General features: G+C 40.3%; 1 protein-coding gene across 5 annotated transcripts in view; it reads right to left on the minus strand.

Annotated features, from left to right (window-relative positions):
* Positions 1-5,773: 5,773 nt before the first annotated feature.
* LOC129168064 (poly(ADP-ribose) glycohydrolase-like) overlaps positions 5,774-23,171 on the minus strand; it is a 44,414-nt gene continuing 27,016 nt past the window's right edge. For 3 of the 5 annotated variants that reach the window (XM_054752915.1, XM_054752890.1, XM_054752925.1), the window contains 5 exons: positions 21,989-22,067; positions 14,912-15,020; positions 12,533-12,638; positions 9,549-9,677; positions 5,774-6,159 (listed from right to left, as the gene is read on the minus strand). In XM_054752915.1, coding sequence (XP_054608890.1) covers positions 5,978-6,159; positions 9,549-9,677; positions 12,533-12,638; positions 14,912-15,020; positions 21,989-22,067 — 605 coding nt within the window. In that variant the 3' untranslated portion in view covers positions 5,774-5,977. Of the gene's footprint in view, positions 6,160-9,548; positions 9,678-12,532; positions 12,639-13,509; positions 14,651-14,911; positions 15,021-21,988; positions 22,068-23,171 lie in introns of those variants that run through there. The other 2 variants (XM_054752896.1, XM_054752905.1) reach the window with 2 other exon arrangements.

The raw sequence follows: 23,171 nt of genomic DNA on the forward strand, positions 1-23,171 counted from the left end.
TTAAAATTCAAACGAAGGTTAGAACTTTTTTGAGAGTGTTTAAACAAGAGAGAAATGTGAGAAAATGTTATTGCCTGTCTGAGAAAAGTGTATAAAGTGTATGGTGAGGGTTTTTACAGCCAAACATATATCATAATTGTAAAATAAAAAATTAAGTTGGCTACTTCATGGATTGCACTTTTTTGGGAACCTATCCCCGGGGCAAACAAGGGCACGCCCACACGCATTTATACAAAGATTGTCTTTTTTTTCATTATAAACTTTTTTTTTTTTATAAGTAGCCAATTTTGATACAAAAACATCCTAATTTGTGTTAATCAAGAATAAAAATCACTCGCTTCAGTGGTACAATCCAGAGGAGCTGATGTGAACTCTAGCTTTGAATGCGAGGAAGACTGTCAACATCGATAGACTTACTGGCTCATAATGGCTACTAAAAAAAAGATGGTTAAAGATGACTCCAGAAAGTGAAATACAATTGTGTCAGCAGCTTCTTATACATGACACAACAAGAACCAACATGGCGTATCATTTGAAACAGGTAAGGTCATTACGCCAACTTCTTTTTTTTTTTTTTTAATCACGACAGTAAATTTTAATGCAAAAAATGAGGCTGCTACCAGAGTTCTGGGCAAGTTGTTGTTTTTCAACCCATGTTGTTCCTATTCTATGTGTACTTTTCTGATGTGGGCCGACAGCGACTGTGTTTCGGTTTTGTTCGACTTGCGTTCTGTGTCACTTAAATAAACTAAGGTACTGTTGTTGCATACCTACCATGCTTATTTGTTTATCTGAGTGTTTTAGTTTCTCTATGGTGGAAAAAGTCGCAAATTAGATCTATTTATTTGTTGGGATCGCCGTTAGCTCTGTCCTTAAAAAAAAGTCCACTATTTTTCGATGACTGACAAAATCTAACTCATCAGATTCGACTATGAAAATCCTTAGTCAAAGACGGCCCTAAAAATTAAAATTACGCTTCACTTCTTATCAAAAGGTAGACAGTTTTATTGATTTAACCTTACCTTGGTGGTTAACGTCGTTTTACACATGCACAGTTAATGTAATTTTTTTTTTTTTACGTCAGATAATTCAAGAAATGTTTAAACAAACGTTACAAAGACAAACGTTAAACGTTACAAAGACAAAAAACCCATCAATGAAACAAGTACACTGAACATTATACTGCATTTCTGACATGCTCAACAGTTGTTTGATGACTGCTTCACTGATCACAATAAATTCTAAATTAGCATCATAACTAGGGGTGTAACTAGGGGTAACGTGACAAGATTTCTTGTTCAGAAAAATTTGATGATTTTGCCTCAATATATTGCCGAGTGAATGCCTGTCTGCTAGCCTCATCTCTCGCCTCCAAAACGGCAGGAAGAGGGGTTCCAAACCCCTAATATAAAACAAACAATTTTTCCCCCGCCGATTTCCTTCTGGGGAAAAAGTACTGTCTTATGTCAATTTACTGTAAAATAATAGAAGAATTTAAGAAACTGAAAGCAAGAGGGATATCTTTACAATTGAGATTTAACTTTTTTTTTTATCTTAGTTCATGACTGCTGCCATGTGTTGGTACTAATCATGTCGTGATCAACGCCAAAAGGCTTTAAAATGTGCCCTTTGAAATGAGCACAAAACATCTGGCATCTCTGGCAGTTTGGAAACATCTGCTTGAACGTAAGCCCGCCATCAATGTTTGCATTCATCATACTCTTTGTAAATATCATCCCATTTAGAATATTTAAAAGGATGTGCTTCCTTGTAAAATAATTGCATTAAAAAAATAAACTTTGAACCGTTTTCCAAGGAACAGCATATTATTTTCTCTTTATGAAACCACGATGGGTCTTGTGCCGACACGGAACAGATGGTGTTATGTGCAGTCAACTCCGTGAGTGGAGGCTGCAACAAGTGTGCAATTAGACGCCCGAGGAGATGCCTTCAGTTCAAAAACACTGAAACGTAAACCTAATCAGGCTTGTGCTGAGAGCATTAATAGTTCATCACTGGTGAGTTGGGAGACTTTGACAAGCTGGATGCTAATACAGTATGTGCTATAAGGAAATGAGCATGAATGCTAATAATCTTTGGAAGTGGTCAGCATAATGTGAATTTTCTCTAAATGAGGTGCTAATATGTGCTGATGTTGACAAAAAAACAAAACAAAACACTCCTCTTGCAGTCAAGTTAGTTACCATAGCGATCGGGCTCCACCTGACTCCTGAGCTGCAATGGCCTTGCTCTGTCTTTTACTCAGTATCAATCACATGACGCTTCAATGACACATAGGCAATCTAGGAACAAAAATAACTTCCCTCACTCAATCCTTGACCTCACCCAGCCGGCAGTCAGTTTGGTTAAAAGCCACGGCTATCACATAAAAATGGATTTTTTCCCTTGCGATCAATTGCAGTGGAAACGTTGAACTAAAATGGCCATCGCTGTCAGTGATGAATAATTGCAGCTGAGAGAGAAGCTCCTGTCCTGCACTACAAGAAGACTGAGTTTTTGACTTCAGGGCATTTACGCCACACAAAAAAAAAACAACAATGCAAGCAAGTTTTGGCGGCAGGGAAAGGAAGTTGCCTTCGGACGAGGAAGCATCTCAGCATGCATAATGCCGCGGGAGGAGACAATTACCATCAAACGTTCATGGCGCTGCCAACAGAGGAAGTGTTTAGGTTCAGACACGCTCACAGCTACAACTGCGTGACTCAGGGGTCATTCGAGACTACGCCGGAATTCGCAACTGGGGTGAATTTCAAGACAAACACTCTGGAATATTATTTTTATGGAATATCTGAAGGGATACTTGTAGGAGGAGAGTGTGGCCATTAAACCTTGCTTCTATGCAAAACAACCTGCTTACTTGAAACAATGTGCTAGTTGCCTTGCTCTCACCTGCATTAAGTATACTGGTCTGAGTTTTCCTTCTTTAGCCAGCAAACTAGCTGAGACTGACTCAACATCCCTGACATGTACCTTTTCGTAGGCCAGCAAACCAGCTAAGACTGATTATGCATCCCTTGAAACCAACCCTTTTATAGCCAGAAAACTCAGACTCAATCAACATCGGCTGCACCTACTACTTCTTTAGTCAGCAAACCTGTTGAGACTCAATTAAAACCAAGGCAACAACCTCTTTTTTTAGCCAGCAAGCTATTTGAGACTCAAACATCTGTGGCTTGCAACTACCCCTTCTCGAGCCACCACACTAGTTGAGACTGACTCAACATCCCTGACATGTACCTTTTCGTTAGCCAGCAAACCAGCTAAGACTGATTATGCATCCCTTGAAACCATCCCTTTTTTAGTCAGAAAACTATCTGAGACTCAATCAACAATCGGCTGCAACTACTCCTTTAGCCAGCGAACGTGTTGAAATTCAATTAAAAAACAACTCAACGGTCTCTTCTTTAGCCAGCAAATTATTGGGACTCAATCATCTAAAGCTTGCAAATAGAACTTATTTAGCCAGCAAACAACTCAAACACCCAATTCAGTGACCTTCTTTAGCTAGGAAACTAGCTGAGACTGCACCAACTTCACATTCAAAAACCCCTGATTATGCATCCCTTGAAATCAGCCCTTCTTTCGCCAGCAAACTATTTGAGACTCAATCCACATTGCCTCCAACAACCCCTTCGTTAGCCAGCAAACTTGTTGAGACTCACTTAGAAACCAATGAAACAACCTCTTCTTTAGCTAGCAAACAGACTCAATCATCTACACCTTGGAACTGACACTTATTTAGCCAGCAAACTAGTTGAGACTCAATTAAAATTCGATGGATAGACCCTCTTCTTTAGCCAGGAAAACCAGTTGAGACAGAATCAGCATCCCTTGAAACCAGCCTTTCTTTAGCCAGCAAACTACCTGAGACTCAATCAACATTGCCTGCAACTACCCCTTCTATAGCCAGCAGACTAGCTTCATCTTAGCGGCACCCTTCTGAACTTAACAGTCTGCCAACACTGTAATGTAATGTAATGGAGATTTCCATGAAGCAATGCTCATTTGCTGCATCTTACAATTACTGTAACGCTGCGGGTATTAACAGCAGCATTACTTCATGTTCTGTCTTTCAATAAAATAATGCTGTTGAGGAATCCAATGAATAAGCAAATGAGAGGCTCATGACTGCGAATCCTATTTTCGTCTTAAAGGCCTCAGTCCAAAAAAATGTAAACCGCAGCTTGCAGGGGTTTTTCATCAAACATATCAATATTCATCTAATAACGCCTTTAATGTAGGGCCAACAGGATCTTGGCTACAGGGGGAGTTCCCACTAATGAATAAAAAAAGGGTGTAAATAAGCGTAATTAATTTAAATGGGTCTTCGTATTCATAATCGAGAGGGAGATATTATGAAAGGTGACCTTCTTGGAAGGTACAGCAAAAGGAGCAAAATTACGTGGGCTTTAAAAAGAATGTGCTATGTGATTCTCTGGAGTTTATTAATAATTAAAACAACATGCACTCCACTAAAGAAAGACTGAAAGTACTTTATCAGTAGGAATTAAAGCAGACAAGTACGATGAAGCCTAGGGATGCTCCCATCAGGGTTTTATGCTGCCGATTCCGATCATATATGATCAAATTGAAACCAAATCATATGACGACTGAGTACAACAAAAACCAAGGTTTGGCTGTACTTTTCTGCCTCACTGCAAAATTAAATGCAATAGTAAAGTATCTATATATCTAGCTATCTAATACAGGTGGGTGCTGCCACTGCAGATGGCAGCCAAAGGTCAAACATGCGCCGGGATACCAGACATCTCGTTTTTGAACTCGCCAAGCTACAAAGAGACAGAACCAAACCCCTCAAAACTTGTGAGCCCATGCAGGCAAACAGCCCGCTGAGCTTCATTCATCCCCCCCCTTCCCATGAGGAGGCCCCTTCAACACACGCTGGTGACAACACTGCTTTAACCTTTGGCAAATAATATTTAACCCAACGCACTCCTCATCTGTCACAGTTAATTAGGCGTTGAACAAGATAAATCACTCTGTGAAGGGAAGTGGAGACATGCAGGCAATGTGTCAAATCATCACTGAGTCAACTTGCCGTTTTTTAAATAAGAACTCCTGCAAAGGTGCTGACAAAGGGAAACAAGAATGAGTTATGAACACTAGCCTGAAAGGGGGATAGTTTCTTTGTCGTTGACACATCTGATGTGACGTGGCGGCCTTGGTTTCCTTTCCAGCTTGCAACAGAAGCTCGAGTGGGTCAGCTCGTCCGCGTTGCACTGCAGGTAAAACATCTTGTCCTAAAACATTCCACAAACACTGCTGAATAGCTTTGTCGGGTGCTAAATATGAACGTGTCAAGCCGACTTACCTGAAAAGGAAGCCACGTCTCGTTCCTTTACTCTTACCTTTGACTGGCTGCCCCTTTACTTAATGAGGTGTCATGTACAGTTTATATAAGAAGGTATGACCTTATTAAACGAGTGAAGTAATAGACGGGGGGGTGGAGGCAAATGGTCAGGGCAAGAGGAGCTTTCATTTATTTTGAACTGCATGAAATGCCTCACAATTAAATACATTAAATGATACCTTGTGTTGCTACAAATGAATATCCAATCAAGAACTAGTATACAGAACATTTTTCTGTGAAGCTTGTTTTTCCTGAGATGACGCCAAACTTTCCAATGGCGGGCATAGTTAGCCTCTAACGTGATTTCTGACAGCCAATTCAATTAAAGCTGGATTTGTGTGGGTTTAAAAAAAACAAAAGAAAAAAGTTAAAATGACAGAAGACTGATGGCAACCTTTACTTCATCATTTCAATCACAATTGTTGCATTGAAGCTCGATCGGCAAATTAGAAGCAGAATAAACACTGCACCGTCACACTAATCACCTCCTGTCGTTCAGATTGCTTCCATCATTAACTGAATGTGTTCTAAAGCCAAAGTGTGTGTGTGTGTGTATGTGTTTCAGTCCTCCAAAGGCATGGTGGCTCATGGGTCACTTGGCATTAAGAGCCGTCCGTGGGGACGCGTTGTTTGGCCAGTGTCGCAGAGGAGCGGCGAGGAGGTGACCTGCTGGTATATGAACGAGTAGAGGCTGATGTCAGGACGCCGACTGCTGCAGTGCTTGCACACGGCGCTGTGGTACTCCACCAGCAGTTCATACACCTCCCCTGGGACAGGAGGCAAAAAAATGAAAGACTTTCACACATGGCACTTTACAATCAAGTTGCATCACCACCCAATCGTGGTGAAATGCACATCACTGCCACCTACAGGACCAGCACGGAACAGCGTTGCCTGGAAAGTTATGATTGTTTTAGTCAAGGTCTACACTACCCATGGTGTCCTATGGCATTTATGGTGCCCCCTATGGCTTGTGGTCAAAATGCTTTGGAAGACATGCTAACATAAGCCTAGGTCACAACCAGTCGAACAGGCTCCTACGGCCGGTCTACGTGCAACAAATGCAAGAAATGCACGGACGGTACGCGTGTGACGTGCTGATATTCCAGCCGTAGACAGGCCGTAGAGCACATGTGTCAAACTCGTGCCCTGGAGGGCCGAGACGTTGCAGGTTTTCTCTCCAACCAGTTTCTTCAGCAGGTGATTTAATTGATGAGCTCCTTCCCTCAAACTGAAGGTGTTGATCATTAAAATCACCTGCTTTAGTGACTAGCTGGAAAGAAAACCTGCAGTGTCTCGGCCCTCCATGGCACGAGTTTGACACCCCTGCCGTAGAGGTTCTTTGTCACGTCTAACTCTAAAGGCGCTACTGTTTTTTTCAGGTTGCAAGACAAACGTACGCACTTCGTATGTCTTTGTGCGTCTTTCGTACATTTTGCTGCTGTCAGGTTTGGGTAAAATGTAAATTTATTTCGTACGGCGCACTTGCAGACTCCGTATGTGTGTTGTGCACCACACATGCAACCCACAATTAGTAGGGGTGTCACAAGATCTTGTGAGATTAAAATGTGACAAAATTTCTCGTTCAGAAAAAAACTGTCTTGTAGGCACTATCCATCCATTTTCTATGCCGCTTCTCCTCATTTGGGTCGCGGGGGTATGCTGGAGCCTATCCCAGCTAACTTCGGGTGACAGGCGGGGTACACCCTGGACTGGCCGCCAGCCAATGGCAGGGCACATATAGACAAACAAGCATTCACACTCACATTCATACCTATGGACAATTTAGAGTCTCCAATTAACCTAATATGCATGTTTTTGGAATGTGTGAGGAAACCGGAGTACCCGGAGAAAACTCTTGTGGGCACTAGTCCTGGCAAAATAATATGCACATGAAAAAGTTTGTGCCAAAGACAATGAAATAAATAATACACAATGGTGGATTCCCAAAGTATAACACCTCATTGTGCACCAAAGGCATTTTGCTGCATCCAATACATGTACATTGATCAAACGCTGATAAAACGTTATAACCCATTAAACGTAAACAGAGTATTCCCCACACACTATATTGCTAAAAGTTTTTTTATCAGCGGTTTTCATTATATGAAAAAACCCGATACCAATATCAACCGATATTACATTTTTACGCCAATATTGGACCAATATTATCAGTGGGCCGATACTGTCAGTGGGTCGATATTTTTGGACATTCTTAATAGTAAGTGTACCTTTGAAAGACAATGTTAAAGTTTTTAATACACCTATCAATGTTTGTTTTATGAAAATCTTTGTTTATTAAATATTCTCTCTTTTTTTCTTTTTAAACAGCTCAACACAAAATGGACCTCAAAGTATAAAAAACAAACAATGTACAAACAATTAGACATTGGTAAGGTAAACTGTCCATCACTCACATATTCTTTTCAAGCAAATAATCTCATTAAATATATCTGTATTTATCCATGTATATTTGTTTTTTCCTCTGTTTGCAGATATGTGTAATAAAGATATTACACATATTAAGTACTGTATGGTTATTGACCATTTATGTTAATTTATTGAAAAACAAAAAATCTATATATATACACCACAGGACATGACGTCGCAGAAGCTCCGCCGTAAGAAAATCGAGTGGAGGAAATGACGTACGTCTTGCGCAAGTGCAGAACCAATCATGTTTCCAGTAGGGCTCATACGTCGTTGGTACGCACAACGTACAGCTCGTGCGTAGTTCTTGCAACCTTCATACATGAAACGCAAGATCATGCACAACTTGCGTGCGTTGGCTGTACGAATGAAGTTGCAGGCATGCATCTAAGCAGCCTCGGAATTTGTGCATGGTACGCAAGTTTGACTTCCAGATTGTATTTTGGGTGCAAGGTGACCTTACTCCTTCATGGTCACCACAGCTACATTCTCGACAAACAAACAAAAAAAAACATAGCGATTTGGGGAACGCTGCAAATCGCATGGCCAAAAAAAAAAAATCATACAGTATGTCCGGTTGTGACCTAGGCTATAGATGTAATACAGGTACAGGGTTTACGCTACATGGATGGATCGTGGCGCAACGCCACGGCAAAATCAAAGCCGCCACCACTTTTTTTTCCCCAAGTGAAAACAATGTTAAAGGAAAACTGCGCTTTAAAAAAAAAAGTGCCCATCATTCACAATCCTAATGTGAAATATGAACACGTATTTCTTTCCCCTTCTTTCTTTAGTATAAGCGAGCTAACAATTCACATCATGGGAGGTGCCTATTTTGACGTTAAAGCCTGAACAAATAAACCCTAAAAAAAATCATGAGCTTAGGGTAGTGACCAAAAGGACAAGATGGCAGGTACAAGCAGCTGAAATAATCATTCAGGAGAGACTTGGGAGTACAACCGCTGCTACTCCACATTGAGAAGAGCCTATGAGGTGGCTCGGGCATTTGGTCAGAATGCCTCCCGGACGCCTCCCTGGGGAGGTGTTCAGTGCATGTCCGACTGGTAAGAGGCATCAGGGAAGACCCAGGACTGGAGAGACTGTGTTGCTCAGCTGGCCTGGGAACGCCTCAGGATCCTCCGGGAGGACCTGAACAAAGTAGCGGTGAAGAGGGAAGTCTGGGCTTCCTTGCTTAGGCTTCTGCCGTTTGACCCAACTTCGGCTAAGTAGAAGACGATTGACAGAGAGCCATTAAAAAACTGTGTGACTGTGAGTGAGACTTGGGACAATTAGTTGCAAAGTCCCGAAAGCGTTTTGCTTGATGGCGGCCATGTTTTTCGACCGATCTTACTCAAATTTCACACACGTGCTTGACAGTCCCCTGAAGGTGCGTACCAAATTTCGTGGTGATACAGCTAAACACCCTAAAATTACAGAGCATGTTTTCTAGAGTTGTGTGAGAAATTTCAAGTCAAACTGACTTGTGTGGTGTATTTATCAGAAAAGGAATAGCACAGACAAGACAGTACTGGTACATGTTTCGACAAATTTTCACCCTTTTGCATACAGGGCTTCAGGAGTAAGAATTGTTTTTTTTCCCCCTACTTGACTGTAATTTAGCCATATTTTTATGGTTTTTCAATAATCCCATCATTAGGAGTGCAAAAAAAAAAAAGCACAGTTGCATATAAATAAGAAGCAGGTGGGACAGTGGCAAGCTCCTCACCGACACTGATGTTCCTCAGAGTGAGGAAGGAGTGCATGTCGTGGACATCTGTCATGAGCTGACTGTCTCCGAAGGTGAAATAAGCCACATCGCGTCCCGCCTCAGCAGCTGCCAGCATCTGGAGCAGAGCTGGGTTGCAGAGGAAAGTCGGCGTTAAAGCTAGGCAAGGACAACGTTTTTCCACAACCTGCATCACCTATTAACATGTAACCTTGTCTTGCTTATCAAAAGAAGAGGTTCAGTGTGACCCGTTTGTTCATCCAGCAGACAAATATTACCACGTTGCAATGGCAGGCAAGGCAAACTGGGTAAGAGGTCTAACCCCCACTGGGCTGTGAATATTTCAGGAGACTGGAAATACATTCAGAGGCACAGTCATTAGATATGAAAAACAGAGGGGCTTTTGATCAAGTTGCTTTTTGCTGGGCATTTTTTGTTGTGTAGACTCAAAAAGGCAAAGTGTGATGGCAATCACAGAAGCACTACAGTAATGGAGCTCAATTTAAACAAAGGATAGGCTCTGGCGACACCGATTTCTCAAACAGACGATTGCATAACTAGCATATCGGGAAAGCACAAGTTGTTTTAATTCATTTGAATTTTATTACAATGCAAGCTGTTTAAGTCGACATCCCTCAGATGACTCATGTCAACATAAGCGGTTGTCAACGTCACCAAAAACAGTCACTGCTTGCACATTTATTGTGACTTGACTGCAACATAAGGTGGATGGGCGATGATAAAGGATTTTTCAACCTAAGGAGGTTTTTCCTCCATTTGTGCATAATTTTGTTAGTTGCAGAAAGGGCGATGAAAGAATGGCTGAGAAAGGACTTTTGATCATATGCCGAAGCTTCGAAGGTAAGTGGCAGCTTCTTCCCTGTTGCCCCTCCCATTCATCTTTCCTTTTTAGAGCCCGAGCGAAGGCCATCTTGAAACTGCAATCTGCATTAGTCTTATTATTAGGGCTGTTAAGACAATCAATAAATCAATTAACGGCATGCGACAGTAAATAAAAACAAACTGAATTATTTGTTTCCCTCCACTCTCTCTACCAAACAGGCTGCATGACATTCACAGAGTTCACTCTGTGCATCTGTCTTGACACCTGGGTGAGGTGGTTCTGTAGCGTAATGAACGGAATGAGTGAACCCTCCTGTCAGTCAGAGTCTCTTTGTCCCACTGAGGAGAGGCGCTCTACGAGCTAGCAAGTGCACTACTTGCTAGCTGTGTGTGTCGTGTGCTACACGATCAAATACCTTTGTCGTGCTTGTTGTGTATAAAACACCATCTGATGTCAATGTCAGCCCGTTTGCACATCGTCATTTGTGACATGAAAAAGTTTGTGCCAAAGACAATGAAATAAATAATACACAATGGTGGATTCCCGTATAGTATAACACCTCATTGGGCACCAAACGCATTTTGCTGCATCCAATACATGTACATTGATCAAACGCCGATAAAACGTTATAACCCACTCAACGTAAACAGAGTAATCCACAAACAATATTGCTAAAAGTTTTTTTATTAGTGGTTTTCATTATATGGAAAAACCCGATATCAATATCAACCGATATTACATTTTTATACCAATATCGGGCCGATATTATCAGTGGGCCGATATTATCGGACATCGTCAATTATAAGTGTACCTTTGAAAGACAATGTTAAAGTTTTTAATACACCTATCAATGTTTGCTTTATGCAAATGTTTGTTTATTAAACATTCTCTCTCTCTTTTTTTTTTTAAACAGCTCAACACAAAATGGACCTCAAAGAATAAAAAACAAACAATGTACAAACAAGTAGACATTGGTTAGGTAAACTGTCCATCACTCACATATCATTCTTTTCAAGCAAATAATCTAATTAAATATAACGGTGACTAACATTACAGGTTAGCAAGAATAAACAAGTGAAATGAAAACAGGGTGTTTGAAAAATAAATATTTAAATTTTTTCTCCCTTAATAATAAAAAGTGTCATTTAAAAACTGTCTTTTTTGTTCAGTTGTGTTGTCATTGACAAATATTTTAATTTGTTTAATGATCAGAAACATTAAAGTCTGACAAACATGCAAAAAAAATAAGACATCAGGAAGGGGGCAACCAATTTTGCACACCACTGTATATGCCAATTAAGAATGTAAAAACATTCCTTGCACAGTTACTAAAGCTTTTAAAAAGGCGACAATTTAACCCTGGAACAAAATGAACAATTGCTTTGAAACAAGAACAACCTGGAAGTCAACTAGTGTCACAAATAAGCGGATTGTGTTGGACCTTGACGGCTCCACTGTATTTCCGTTACCTTGGACCTTGACGGCTCCACTGTATTTCCGTTACCGAATTTAGCAGAAGGGGAAAAATGCAGCAATAGCTCTCAAGTATGCCACCACAATAATTAAGGTAAATGTGACAATGTCAATCCAAACAGAGCGTTATTCTTGTGTTGTGCACTAAATCATTACCCAATTAGAAGACATACTATAGGAGAGTAAGGTGGATCTGTGGGGAAACGTTATGAGAATTACCAAGATTTCCCCTGGAGGCATATCATTAAGCAGACAGTAGGTGATTGGGCCTATGGAGGGCTGCATGTTGCTCCAGATAATTAACAAATACGCATGAAGTGTATGCATTACAGCAGCTTCCAGCATCTCCTGCACAGAGACGGGTGTACCATTTCGGCAGAAGAGCAAGTGGCAGATGGATGGACTAATGCGGGCGATCAATTTCAGTATTAATGAACCGTATTAGCTCTGTCACTTGATCAATAGGAGGAAGGCGACGAATGGCCGTACGTAAATGAATGTATTCCCCTAAGACAAATGAGTGCGCTCGAGTGCCGGAGCCTCTCGTTCTTGACATTTATTGTGTTCTATCTATCCAGGAAGGCGGCTGGGGGGGGGGGGGGGGGGGGGGGGGGGGGGGGGGGGGGGGGGGATTGAGCGCAGGCATCTGCGTCATGACACTACTTGCCTTTAAGACGCGTGTCGCCTCCGAAGACCCCGCAGCCCCAGTTTCCCGTTGCCACCGCTGCCAGGTTGTCACGGTGTTGGTCAGGGCGGGCAAACCCACAGTAGGCCTGCGTTACAAACAAACTGGGCATATGAAACAATGCGAAAACACATTTTTCATGTACACTTTTTGGACAATGCCCTGCGAATGACTGGCGACCAGTCCAGGGTGTACCCTGCCTCTAATCCAAAGTCAGTTGGGATAGGCTCCAGCATACCCAAGTGACCGTAGTGAGGATATCTAATTAATCGACAACTATTTAGTTATTCAATTAATCGTTTTTTTTTAAAATTTTAATATGTAAATACAGTTTGATTTCATTCAGCCTGTCATATATAAATATTCTTTAATTTCCTTAGTCATTCATGAAAGCAGACCTATTTGTGTTTCAGTCAAAACAGGATATTCACACACATCAGCTTTGACTTTGGAAAATCAGTCTACATTTTTGCCTCTTTTCTGATATCTTGTGGACCGAATCACTAACTGTTTGTGTTTGGTTCATATTGATTTGGTCTGTCTAGGGCACGTGCGTACAAAGTCCAGCCCACAGCTGTTTGTCACAGCTGTTTGTTTTTTATTGGCCTGAAGCACATTCTAAAAATATATTTTAACAAAAAAAACTTTAAAATAAACCAAAAACAACAATAGCAAAAATGGAAAAATCAGCAGAATAAAGTCAAAATATTCAGAGAAAAAAGGAGTAATATAACCACAAAAAACTTGTAATTTTACGAGAATAACGTCCACCTATTTCACAAAGTTGAGATGGATAAAATATATATATATATATATATATATATATATATATATATATATATATATATATATATATATATATATATATATATATATATATATATATATATTTATACACTGTATATATAAATATATATATACACTTTGATACTTTTGTAAAGCAACTATTGTACTAACTTCTTAGCATATCTACATGTGTTGCTTTACAAAATATCAAAGTATATATATATAACTTCTTAGCATATCTACACGTGTTGCTTTACAAGATATCAAAGTGGCTCTTGCATCCTTTCATTTTTCAGTCTGTGGTGCTCCGTGGAAAAATTTTGGACACCCCAGTCTAGGGCCTAACCGATTACTCGATTAATCAAAACAACAAGCTTCAGATTAATCAACTAAGAAAATAATCATTAATTGCATCCCTAGAACCGTCTTAAGCTTTGACAGAAAATGCTCAACAAATGTACTACAAACTACATTTTTCCCACAGGTTTGCACTATTTTGCCACAAACACGCAATATTTTAGCAAAGTTTATAAGCAGCTCAGGGGGGTTTTCGGTGTATTATTTTCATAAATGAAAATAAATCTGTCCGCTTCCTACTAAATATTATATGGTGCATTGATTTTATTTTTTTTTTTTTATAAATTCTTGCTAAATTCTCATGAAAACAAGCTCATATGAATAAAAACACCAGTGATCGGTCAGGTGCTCTCACTTTCATAAGAATGTAGAAGGAAATTCAATGACAAGTTACTTTTTTTGCAGAAGTTTGCTCCAGTCCTGCTCCAGGTCATTCGGAGGCCTCGTGAGAACATTACATTAGATTTCAACACAATCCAATGTAAACGGAATAAAGAACGCAACAAAGTAATTCCATTTGCCTGCAGGCCTACGCTTGACAAGTCATTCAACGCATGAGCACATACAGGTTAGTCTGTGGTGCTTGGCGCACCTTACACATATAGTGATATCATATATCACCCTTCTGCAGCCACGGATGACGGCACCTCAAGTGCCCGTCGCTAATAGCACACTGACCTCGGCACTTTCATTTTCACACTGGACTTTTTAAACAAATAGACAACCTGGACCACGCCCGCCCCCCACAACCTCTTGGCCAGTCATAAATCCTTCCGGTGGAAGGGCAGACCGTGGCATTTATTGTCACGGTATTCCAAGCGGGATTGATCTTTGTGTTGGGCGCATTCCTCACTTGCTTGTCAGAGCTGTCAAACACCTCCAAGCTGCCTGACAGCAGACTTGACAACATCAACATCTTCATTTCCCGTTACAAATGGAGGTCTCTACCTGGGAAGGCTGCCGCATTCACAGAGAGACAGCTTGTGTTTAATTGCTATTCAATACACATATCTGTTTGTATTACATGCATGGAATACTCTAATAGTTATTATACTGGGCACTATCTATTTAGACTATCAAGAACATGCATTGACACTAAAGCTATGGCCAGTCCGAGGGGCGTCGACATAAGCTACAGTATAACAAACTAAGTGTTATGCTAATTTTAAGTTAAAGACTAAAAAGCCTAACCTGCTGATAAATAAAACAAAAAAAAACCTTGTTGAGCTCCCGGTTGAGTCTTTCCGGATGAAACTGTTCCAGAAACGTTCTGAACGGCATTGCGTCAATGGCCACAATCTCTGTGCATCTTCTCTGCCAGTCGTCTCTGAAACAAAACACTTTGTCACATTATATACTAGTATACTACCATAAAAACGTTGATTAATAAAAACTGTGGGGGGAAAAACTATCTTCAAGCCAGGTTTCTATAATTAATAAACATTAGGGGAGTCAGAAGACACTCAGTTCAATCTACTAATTTATTTTCTATGTTACACGCTTCTGCACCCTGTGTGTATGCTCACGGCCCCACATTCACCCACCGAGACACAGAGTGGACCATCCTACTGCTTGTTTGGAGGAGAGCGATGAAGGAAACAGGCATGCGTGCACATGGCAATATATTAAGGCCAGCAGAATTACCGAGTTAGTATTCATTTATTGTGTGATGGATTAATTATCGTCGAAGGTCATGTGCCCACAAGACATTTTTTTGTGAACGAGAAACCTTATGTTTTAATTTTGCGAGATCTTGTGACATCCCTAATAAACATTCAACTGGATAGACCATATTGACCCAAATACAAGACAGTATTTTTTCCTCATCTTATATTCGGGGTCTACTGTATTGCGTTAAACATGCAAACCAGAAGCAGAGTCTTCAAAACAACTGTTGAGCAGCTAAAAAAAAAAATACATCTACTGTATTTAATTCCTGGATCCAGACAGTGATCTGGATCACCCCCAAAATTGAATCAGTTCTTACATATCCCATTTCATCCAATTTCAATTTCCAATTTCATATCCAATTTCATCCAAATCCATTCAGAACTTCAGAAGTTATTTTGAACACAAACAAACAGATAAACGTCGGCAAAAACATAACCTCCTGGGCGGAGGTAATGATGAACAAAATATGATTTAAATCAGGGGCGCTCATTATAATCGCGAGGTACAGTTGATTGTGAAGGTAATTTAGGTCGATCGCACAGACCAGGGCTGAACCGGACCGCGGGAAGCTTTCAGGTGCAATGATAAATAAAACAAAAATACACTTGTAAATAACTACGTCAAATTTTATGTAAATCCATATCAATTTTGTAAATAAGGGCCATTATTTTATTTAAAAAATAATAGACAGTTCCAACTCCCATAGTTTTGGCATTTATATGTCGTTTGTTGAAAGCAGCGACCCGTCCCACTTTGTTCGACGGTCCCTGAATGCACCATCGTGCGTGTGCTAACTTTATCTCATGCCACACAGATAGACTACTATACTGTATTTTTATACTGTATTTTTCTTTCACCTCATATATTTGGTGTCAAATGCTGATACTATGTGGGAATGCACAAAGGTAAGTTTGATGACTTATTGAGTGCTAATGTAGACATTTGTCTCAAGTTAATTCATGCTAGCACGCTGCCTTTTACCACACACGTCAAACAGCGATGTAATAATCTCTCTGAAAAACAAACTCCAGGCTTATACTGGTGTATGGTGGGTCTGCATTCATGTTGTGCTTTTAATGTGATGTTGTTCATGTCTTAGTTTTACACAATACCTAATAAATAAGGTAAATTCGATCGCTATAATGTACTCCCTCCTGTTCCGCGGGAGATTTGTGGGAACACACTGTCCGTGGGTCAAAAAAGGTTGGGGGCCACTTCCATAAACATCACTTTGTCAATGTCATATGACATCAGTCAGCTGACATGCAGCTCCCCTCCTGACTCGCTCTTGCTCCCCCGCGGTAAAGATTAAGTGGTGAACAGATATATCAAACTACACACGGAGAAACAACTTTCATCTTTATTATTCCGATTACAGATAAACTAACTGAGCGGTAAGTTGCCTATATCTATAATAAAAGTTATCCGTTCACTTGTAGCTGCTAGTTATGTAGGAAAAAAAAGTGAATGTCCTGAACTCCACTATAAAAATGCGTGTTTTCTACATTTTTGTTTCTTTAAAGTTTCTTATAGTTTTACCTTTTTGTTTCTTCAAGCTATTATTTCATGATTAATTGAAAAATGTGCACATTGCTGCAGCCTTTTTAATATGTTGTCTTGACTTCGGCTGCATTGTCCTTAGCATAACCATTATCATTTCTTGATAGCAAATGCTAACTGGGCGTAATACATGAACAGTGTGTCTAATGAACGCTACGTAGCTACTTTGACTCATATATTACCGGTATTCAGGTTATGTACACAACTATAAATCATGTGCAATTATGTGTAATTATTAGGGATGTAACGATTCATTCACTACATCGATGCATCGATTTATATTTCGATAATTCAACTATATCGATCTGGGTTGTCAAGTTTCCATTCAGGACGACATGTATATTGATCTAACATAGTTTAAAAGGTAATCAATCGATTGAATTGATACTAGGAAATGAAGGATTGGATTTAAGCACAGATGTGCTTCTTTTTTTTTTAGCACTTTTTTTTTTTATCCTATCCAGCCATTAGGACAGAGAGTATTGTTGATCTAAATGGCCCTACATGCTGAACAGATACTCTTATACAGAATGTGACCCTATTTGATGCTTTGTTGTTATGCAAATTTGGAGCGGCTGGCCCGGAGCAGGAGAGGATAGAGAAGAAGAGAAAAGTAAAAAGAGGGGGAGTGCAGAGACAAGAGGGGAGAGAGAGAGACAACAGCAACAGAGACAACAATAACAAAACAACAGAAACAAAAAGGACTGTATTTATACTTTTAAAACTATTATTTTTCCGGAGAATTTGGCTAATGAAGGGCGGGTTAAAAATGGGGATTTCTTGGCTTGTGATTGTTCAATGTCTAGCCATAGATAATCAAAGGGGTTAGGTTTGATCCATTTTAAGATATACTGTAGCCTGTTCGCAAGGAAGTAGTGGGAGAAATGTGGGAGTTCTAAGCCCCCGCATTCGTTAGATTTTTGTAATGTTCTGAGACTTATTCGTGCTGGCTTGTTTTTCCAAAGAAATGTCTTTAGAAATGAATCTAATGACTTGAACCATGTTATAGAGGGTTTGATGGGGATGATGGAAAACAGATAATTAACCCTTGGTCAGATCATCATTTTCACGGTGGATACTCTGCCGATAAGTGATGGGAAATGTTCTCTAACACGCAAGATCATCCTCAATTGATTTCAATAGTGGAGTATAATTCAATCAGATCAGGTCTGACAGGTTGGAGGAAATGTTAACACCCAAATACTTCAGGTTCCCTAAACGCAGTGGTATAGAGGGGGTGCTCTGGAAACCAAAATTATGGGCAATACTGTGGATTTAGACCAATTAATGGAGTAGTCTGAGAGGATGCTAAAATTGTTCATGAGTGAGATACATTTGTGTCTGGAATGTGTCAGGAATGTGTCAGGAATGTGAATTTCTAGGAAGAGTAATACATCATCAGCATAAAGGCTTATCTTATGATGAACATTTGCTGTGTGGATCCCTTTAATATTTATATATTGTCAAATTGCGGTTGCAAGAGGTACAATAAAGATGGCAAACAGTGAGGGAAAGAGTGGGCAACCTTGCCTAGTACATCTTTGGAAAGTAAATTCTGGAGAGATCTGATTGTTGGTCCAAACAGAGGCCTTCGGGGTGCTGCATAGTATTTTGATCCATGTTCTAAATGAATATCCAAAGCCAAATTGGTGTAGGGTTGCGAGGACAAATTTCCAGTTTACTCTATCAAATGCTTTTTCAGCATCTAATGAGACAATTGTGGTTTCTAAATTACGGATGATAGAGTGATCAATCAGATTGATTAGACGGCGTACATTGCTAGTTGAGTGTCTCCCCTTGATCAATTCTGATCGATCAGGGTGTATTATATGAGGGAGAATTTTTTCCAGTCTTCTAGCTATTACTTTGCATATTATTTTAAGATCTCCATTAATCAGTGAAATTGGACGAAAACTGGAAGGTAGTGTTGGGTCCTTATCCGGTTTCAGCAGGAGACTGATTGCAGCAGAGTTCATGTTTGGAGGCAGGCAAATTTAATTTCCAAAACCATTCTAAAAAATATTGGGGCTAGTAACGACCAGATGCTTGTTCCCTGCTTTATAAAATTCAGCAGGGAACCCGTTTTTTTAGCACTTTTAATGATAAAAACAATAAACGTTACAGCCTGCCTGTCGGTGATGTAATTGTAGTGGACCTGTGAAATACAGTTGATTCAGTTTTTCTTTTGGTCAGTTGATTTGCTTCATTCAGTATTCACATTTAACTCATCTGTCTTTATTTGAAAGTCCTCTTAAGTGACATTTATGGGGACAATATGCAAAGTAAGGACCTTTTGTACGCCTGTAGACAGTGGTTTACGGAAGTTTATGAACGTCATCATCCAGCGTGGTGTGTCCAGGTCAAAACATACGCTTGCGTACGTGGAAGCAATGAATGGCGCGCACTTGTTTGTTGTTTGTGGAGGATGGAGGAGAGACCGTTTATTCCTATTGTCACACATTTACATGTGTATTTCTTATGTATTCTTCTTTTGCATTACCACATTTCCTTACACTGCTGCACGCCATCTGCCATCACTTCACATGCAAAGTATCTGTTTGCGCTCCCGGTTTGGTGTCATCATTATCAAAACTTATTATCATAAACCCACCACACCACAGTATCCTGTTCAGTGTCTCTGTTAAGCGAGTCATCAAGACAGTGGACTCAACGCGAACCTCTCAGTGGCAAAAGGTACAAGGAGGCCACATTACTTGCTGGTTGCTGCACCGTTCTTTCAAATGGCTGCTCTGATCAGGAGGATTACCAGCACAAAAAAGACCCTGCTTCCATTGGCCCATACAGAAAGTTTCAACACCTAATTGAAAATACCATACCATATTCATTTGCTGGGAAATCTGAATAACGTCCCACACCTTTGAGTGCAAAGTGCAGGTGTGGATTGCACTATTTAAAGTAAATCATGGCAAGCTCTACCAACCTCTGTTCATCTTGATTTTGAATTGCATTAAAAAAAAACATTTTTGCACTCATTGATAATTTATTCTATGTGTCTCAGCATTAATAATAATTTATACCTTACAAAAAAACAACGGGAATGTTGAAAAGTTCACCTGCACTGTCCAGTATCCAGATATTTATTTCACAGTCACACTGGTTGAATGCTTGGCTAAAAAGTTACCAAATCAATTTACAGTTACTGAATCGTTTCAGATCGTGTTGTCCTAAATCAACTAATATTGTCCTTGAATCGTATCGGCAACCACAAATCGGGATATGAATCAAATCGTTATTAAAACAAATCTTTATACCACTAGTAATTATCTTGATCGCCATATTGAATTGAATTGTGAATTATTTGTTTATGATATCAACTACTTTGATTACTTCTAAACTTTGAAACTGTGAATGTGAAATCATTAGTATTTAGTATGTGTAGTATGTACTGTTTCACAGTTTACCGGTTAGATTTTATATATACAGTCAAACCTGTCAATAGCGGCCACTGAAGGGAAACTGCAAAAGTGGCCGCTATAGACAGGTTGGTGGCCATTTTGAATTTGTGCGCACACATATTAACATGTATTCACAAAAAGACTGGAGCAAAACCAAGAGACATAGGGGAAAACGCTCTGTTGACACATAAACAGGTAGGTAAATCTAGGTAACAGCTCCGGTGAGGAAACTAGTAATATCAATAACAACAATGAACCAGCGCCGCACATTCGACGGCGCTGGCCTTTTATCCATCACAAATGTTAATTGGCCACAGCTGCGCGGCCACCAGGCATGAAGCGGCTGCCTCTTCCTCCCCGGAGAAGGCACAGCCCGCCAAATAAGAGCGCAGGACAGGGGACGGTTGCTCCTGTCCTGCAGAACGTCACAAATTTCCATCTTTGATTTTTTTTATTTTAAAAGCAAGAAATAAAAACATTAGTGAACGAGCCCGAGGATATATGTACAGGATACACGTGAAGCAGTCATGAATGGGTGTGTGCGTGAACAATTGAGTGCGGAGGAGGTGCGAAGATCGTCGTAAACTAACAATACCATCGCTCCTTTCTTATTGAATGGGCTTCTAATCTCTAATTAGTCGGCAATTAAGTGTTTTTTTAGATGTTTTATTCAGGTGTTTTGGCTATTTTAAAATCTATTCATGGCATTGCAAAGTGGGAAGATTACCGTTTTGGCCGTCACTGAATCTTTTCAGGGCGGCATTACAAAGTAAGAAGACGGCTTTTTTATGTTGAACTAGGACTCAGTAATTAAAGTCTACACACGACAACTTCATTGCTTAAAAAACGAAACTTTTTCGTGCATGAAGCTTCTGCTTGAGTCGGCATTTTGGCCGCTATATGTGGTCAGATATTGACCAAGGGAGACAAAATGGGTGGCCGCTGGCCGCGTTAGACAGGTGACCGCTATACACAGGGTCTATAACACGTACATTTTCTGCGGGGGGGATTTATCAGTGGCCGCTATAGGCAGGTGGCTGTTCTATACAGGTTGCCGTTCTATACAGGTGGCCGCGAAGACAGATTTGACTGTATATATGTTATATGTTCCATAGAAAGAGGTAGATCATGTTGACTTGTCACTTACATGCTGACAAACTATGTGCAACCCAATATACATGTACAACGTCCATAAATACACATATTTATAAATATAGTACATATGTATATTTTCTATATTTATAGTAGGATAGCTCTTTGGGTCATTTTAAAGATGTTTGCATGATCAAAAAGTGTGAGCACCCCTGATTTAAATAATATTTAAGAACATAAGTTGGTTTTCAAATTTGTCTTAAAAATAAACAGGTCTTATACTTGGGTCAGTGCGGTATTATGTAAATATTATATGTAACCATTATACAAGTGAACTTAAAGAGAAGACTGAGACAATTGGCTCCAATCCATAAATTCTTGATTTCATGATAATACACATTCAAACACTTGTAGTATTTCAGTCTGCACGAAAGTCACACATACAAACACACACACACCCACCCACCCACCCACACACACACACACACACACACACTTAAATCAGCAAAATGATGTAACGACAGGGCTAAAAATAGAGGATTTTTACATCCAATACCTTGGGGTTGTGTCCTGATGGCTGCTGATAAATTTGAACGTCTGCGAGTAGCCTGAGTATTTGCTGTACTGCTGTGCACCTGCAAATATTTAAAAACAGACATTTATCAGCCACATGCATTTGTATTAATGTCGTGTTGGGTAATGGAGATTTTAATCTGGGGTGGGTGGAGTGGGGAGTCGTCATTGTTAAACCATACAAAGTCTGTGTGTGTGTGTGTGTGTGTGTGGCGGTGGGGGGGTCTGTGTCACTATTCATTAGAACTCATTAGTAGACCGGCTGTGAAGAGCACTTGCTGAGATGCTTCACACACTGCAGTCAAGTGATTAGCAGTGGGGACTTGGTTTGCAGGTACTGGGTGGGTAGGTGGGTGGGGGGGCTGCCCAGTGAGTGACAGTTCTGAAAATAATACTGATTTCATTTTTAAATATAATAACTGGCACAATTCCAAAAGGTTCTACCTTTCATGTGTAAATGGAGGAAAACAAAGAGAGTTGAGACTTAAAAGGTCTCGGCTGCTTGCAAAGAAGAGAATCTCTCCTTGTTGGTATTTATACATTTGACCGCCCTGATGTTGGGCCAGATATCTAGTAATCAATTCAATTAGGCCTGAGTACTTTTGCAGATTTCACTGCCGCTGCTGTAAGATCCATTACCTCTCCTCCTCCTGTGTGCCAAAAAGCATCAGCGAGGTAATACGATTGACCACGCAGCCACAATGTAGCTGCAGCTCGGATGCCGTAACAGGGACAAGAGAGATACATGCAAAGGGAAGGGTGGGGGTTTTTAATAAAAATGATGGAATGGGAGAGTCCATTAGCGGAGCAGGTCTTGGGCAGGTCCCTCCAAGATGCATTTAATTATGGGCTGTTGGAATAAAGTTAAGTGGTGCGGGTAGAGGCGTGCAAGATGGGAGAAACCAGAAGGTGACTTCCTTAGAGTGGCACCCCTTCCTGTTATAGCCCCACCCACAGGGCAGGACACCTGTCAGTAACCGGCCTGTGATACAGTCAGCAAATCAAGCTTTCCTCTGTTTTGACAAAGTCGGCTTCTCGACCTCAACCTTCAATGATTGCAATCAAGATGCTGCAAAACTGTGGCAGGTAAACAGATAATACAAAAAAAAAAGTCACAGCAGGAGGTTGACAATCTGCAGATTTGTCCCGACCCTTTGCACAATGTG

Source organism: Dunckerocampus dactyliophorus, chromosome 2 (genome assembly GCF_027744805.1).
Source record: "Dunckerocampus dactyliophorus isolate RoL2022-P2 chromosome 2, RoL_Ddac_1.1, whole genome shotgun sequence".
Classification (NCBI taxonomy): Eukaryota; Metazoa; Chordata; class Actinopteri; order Syngnathiformes; family Syngnathidae; genus Dunckerocampus; species Dunckerocampus dactyliophorus.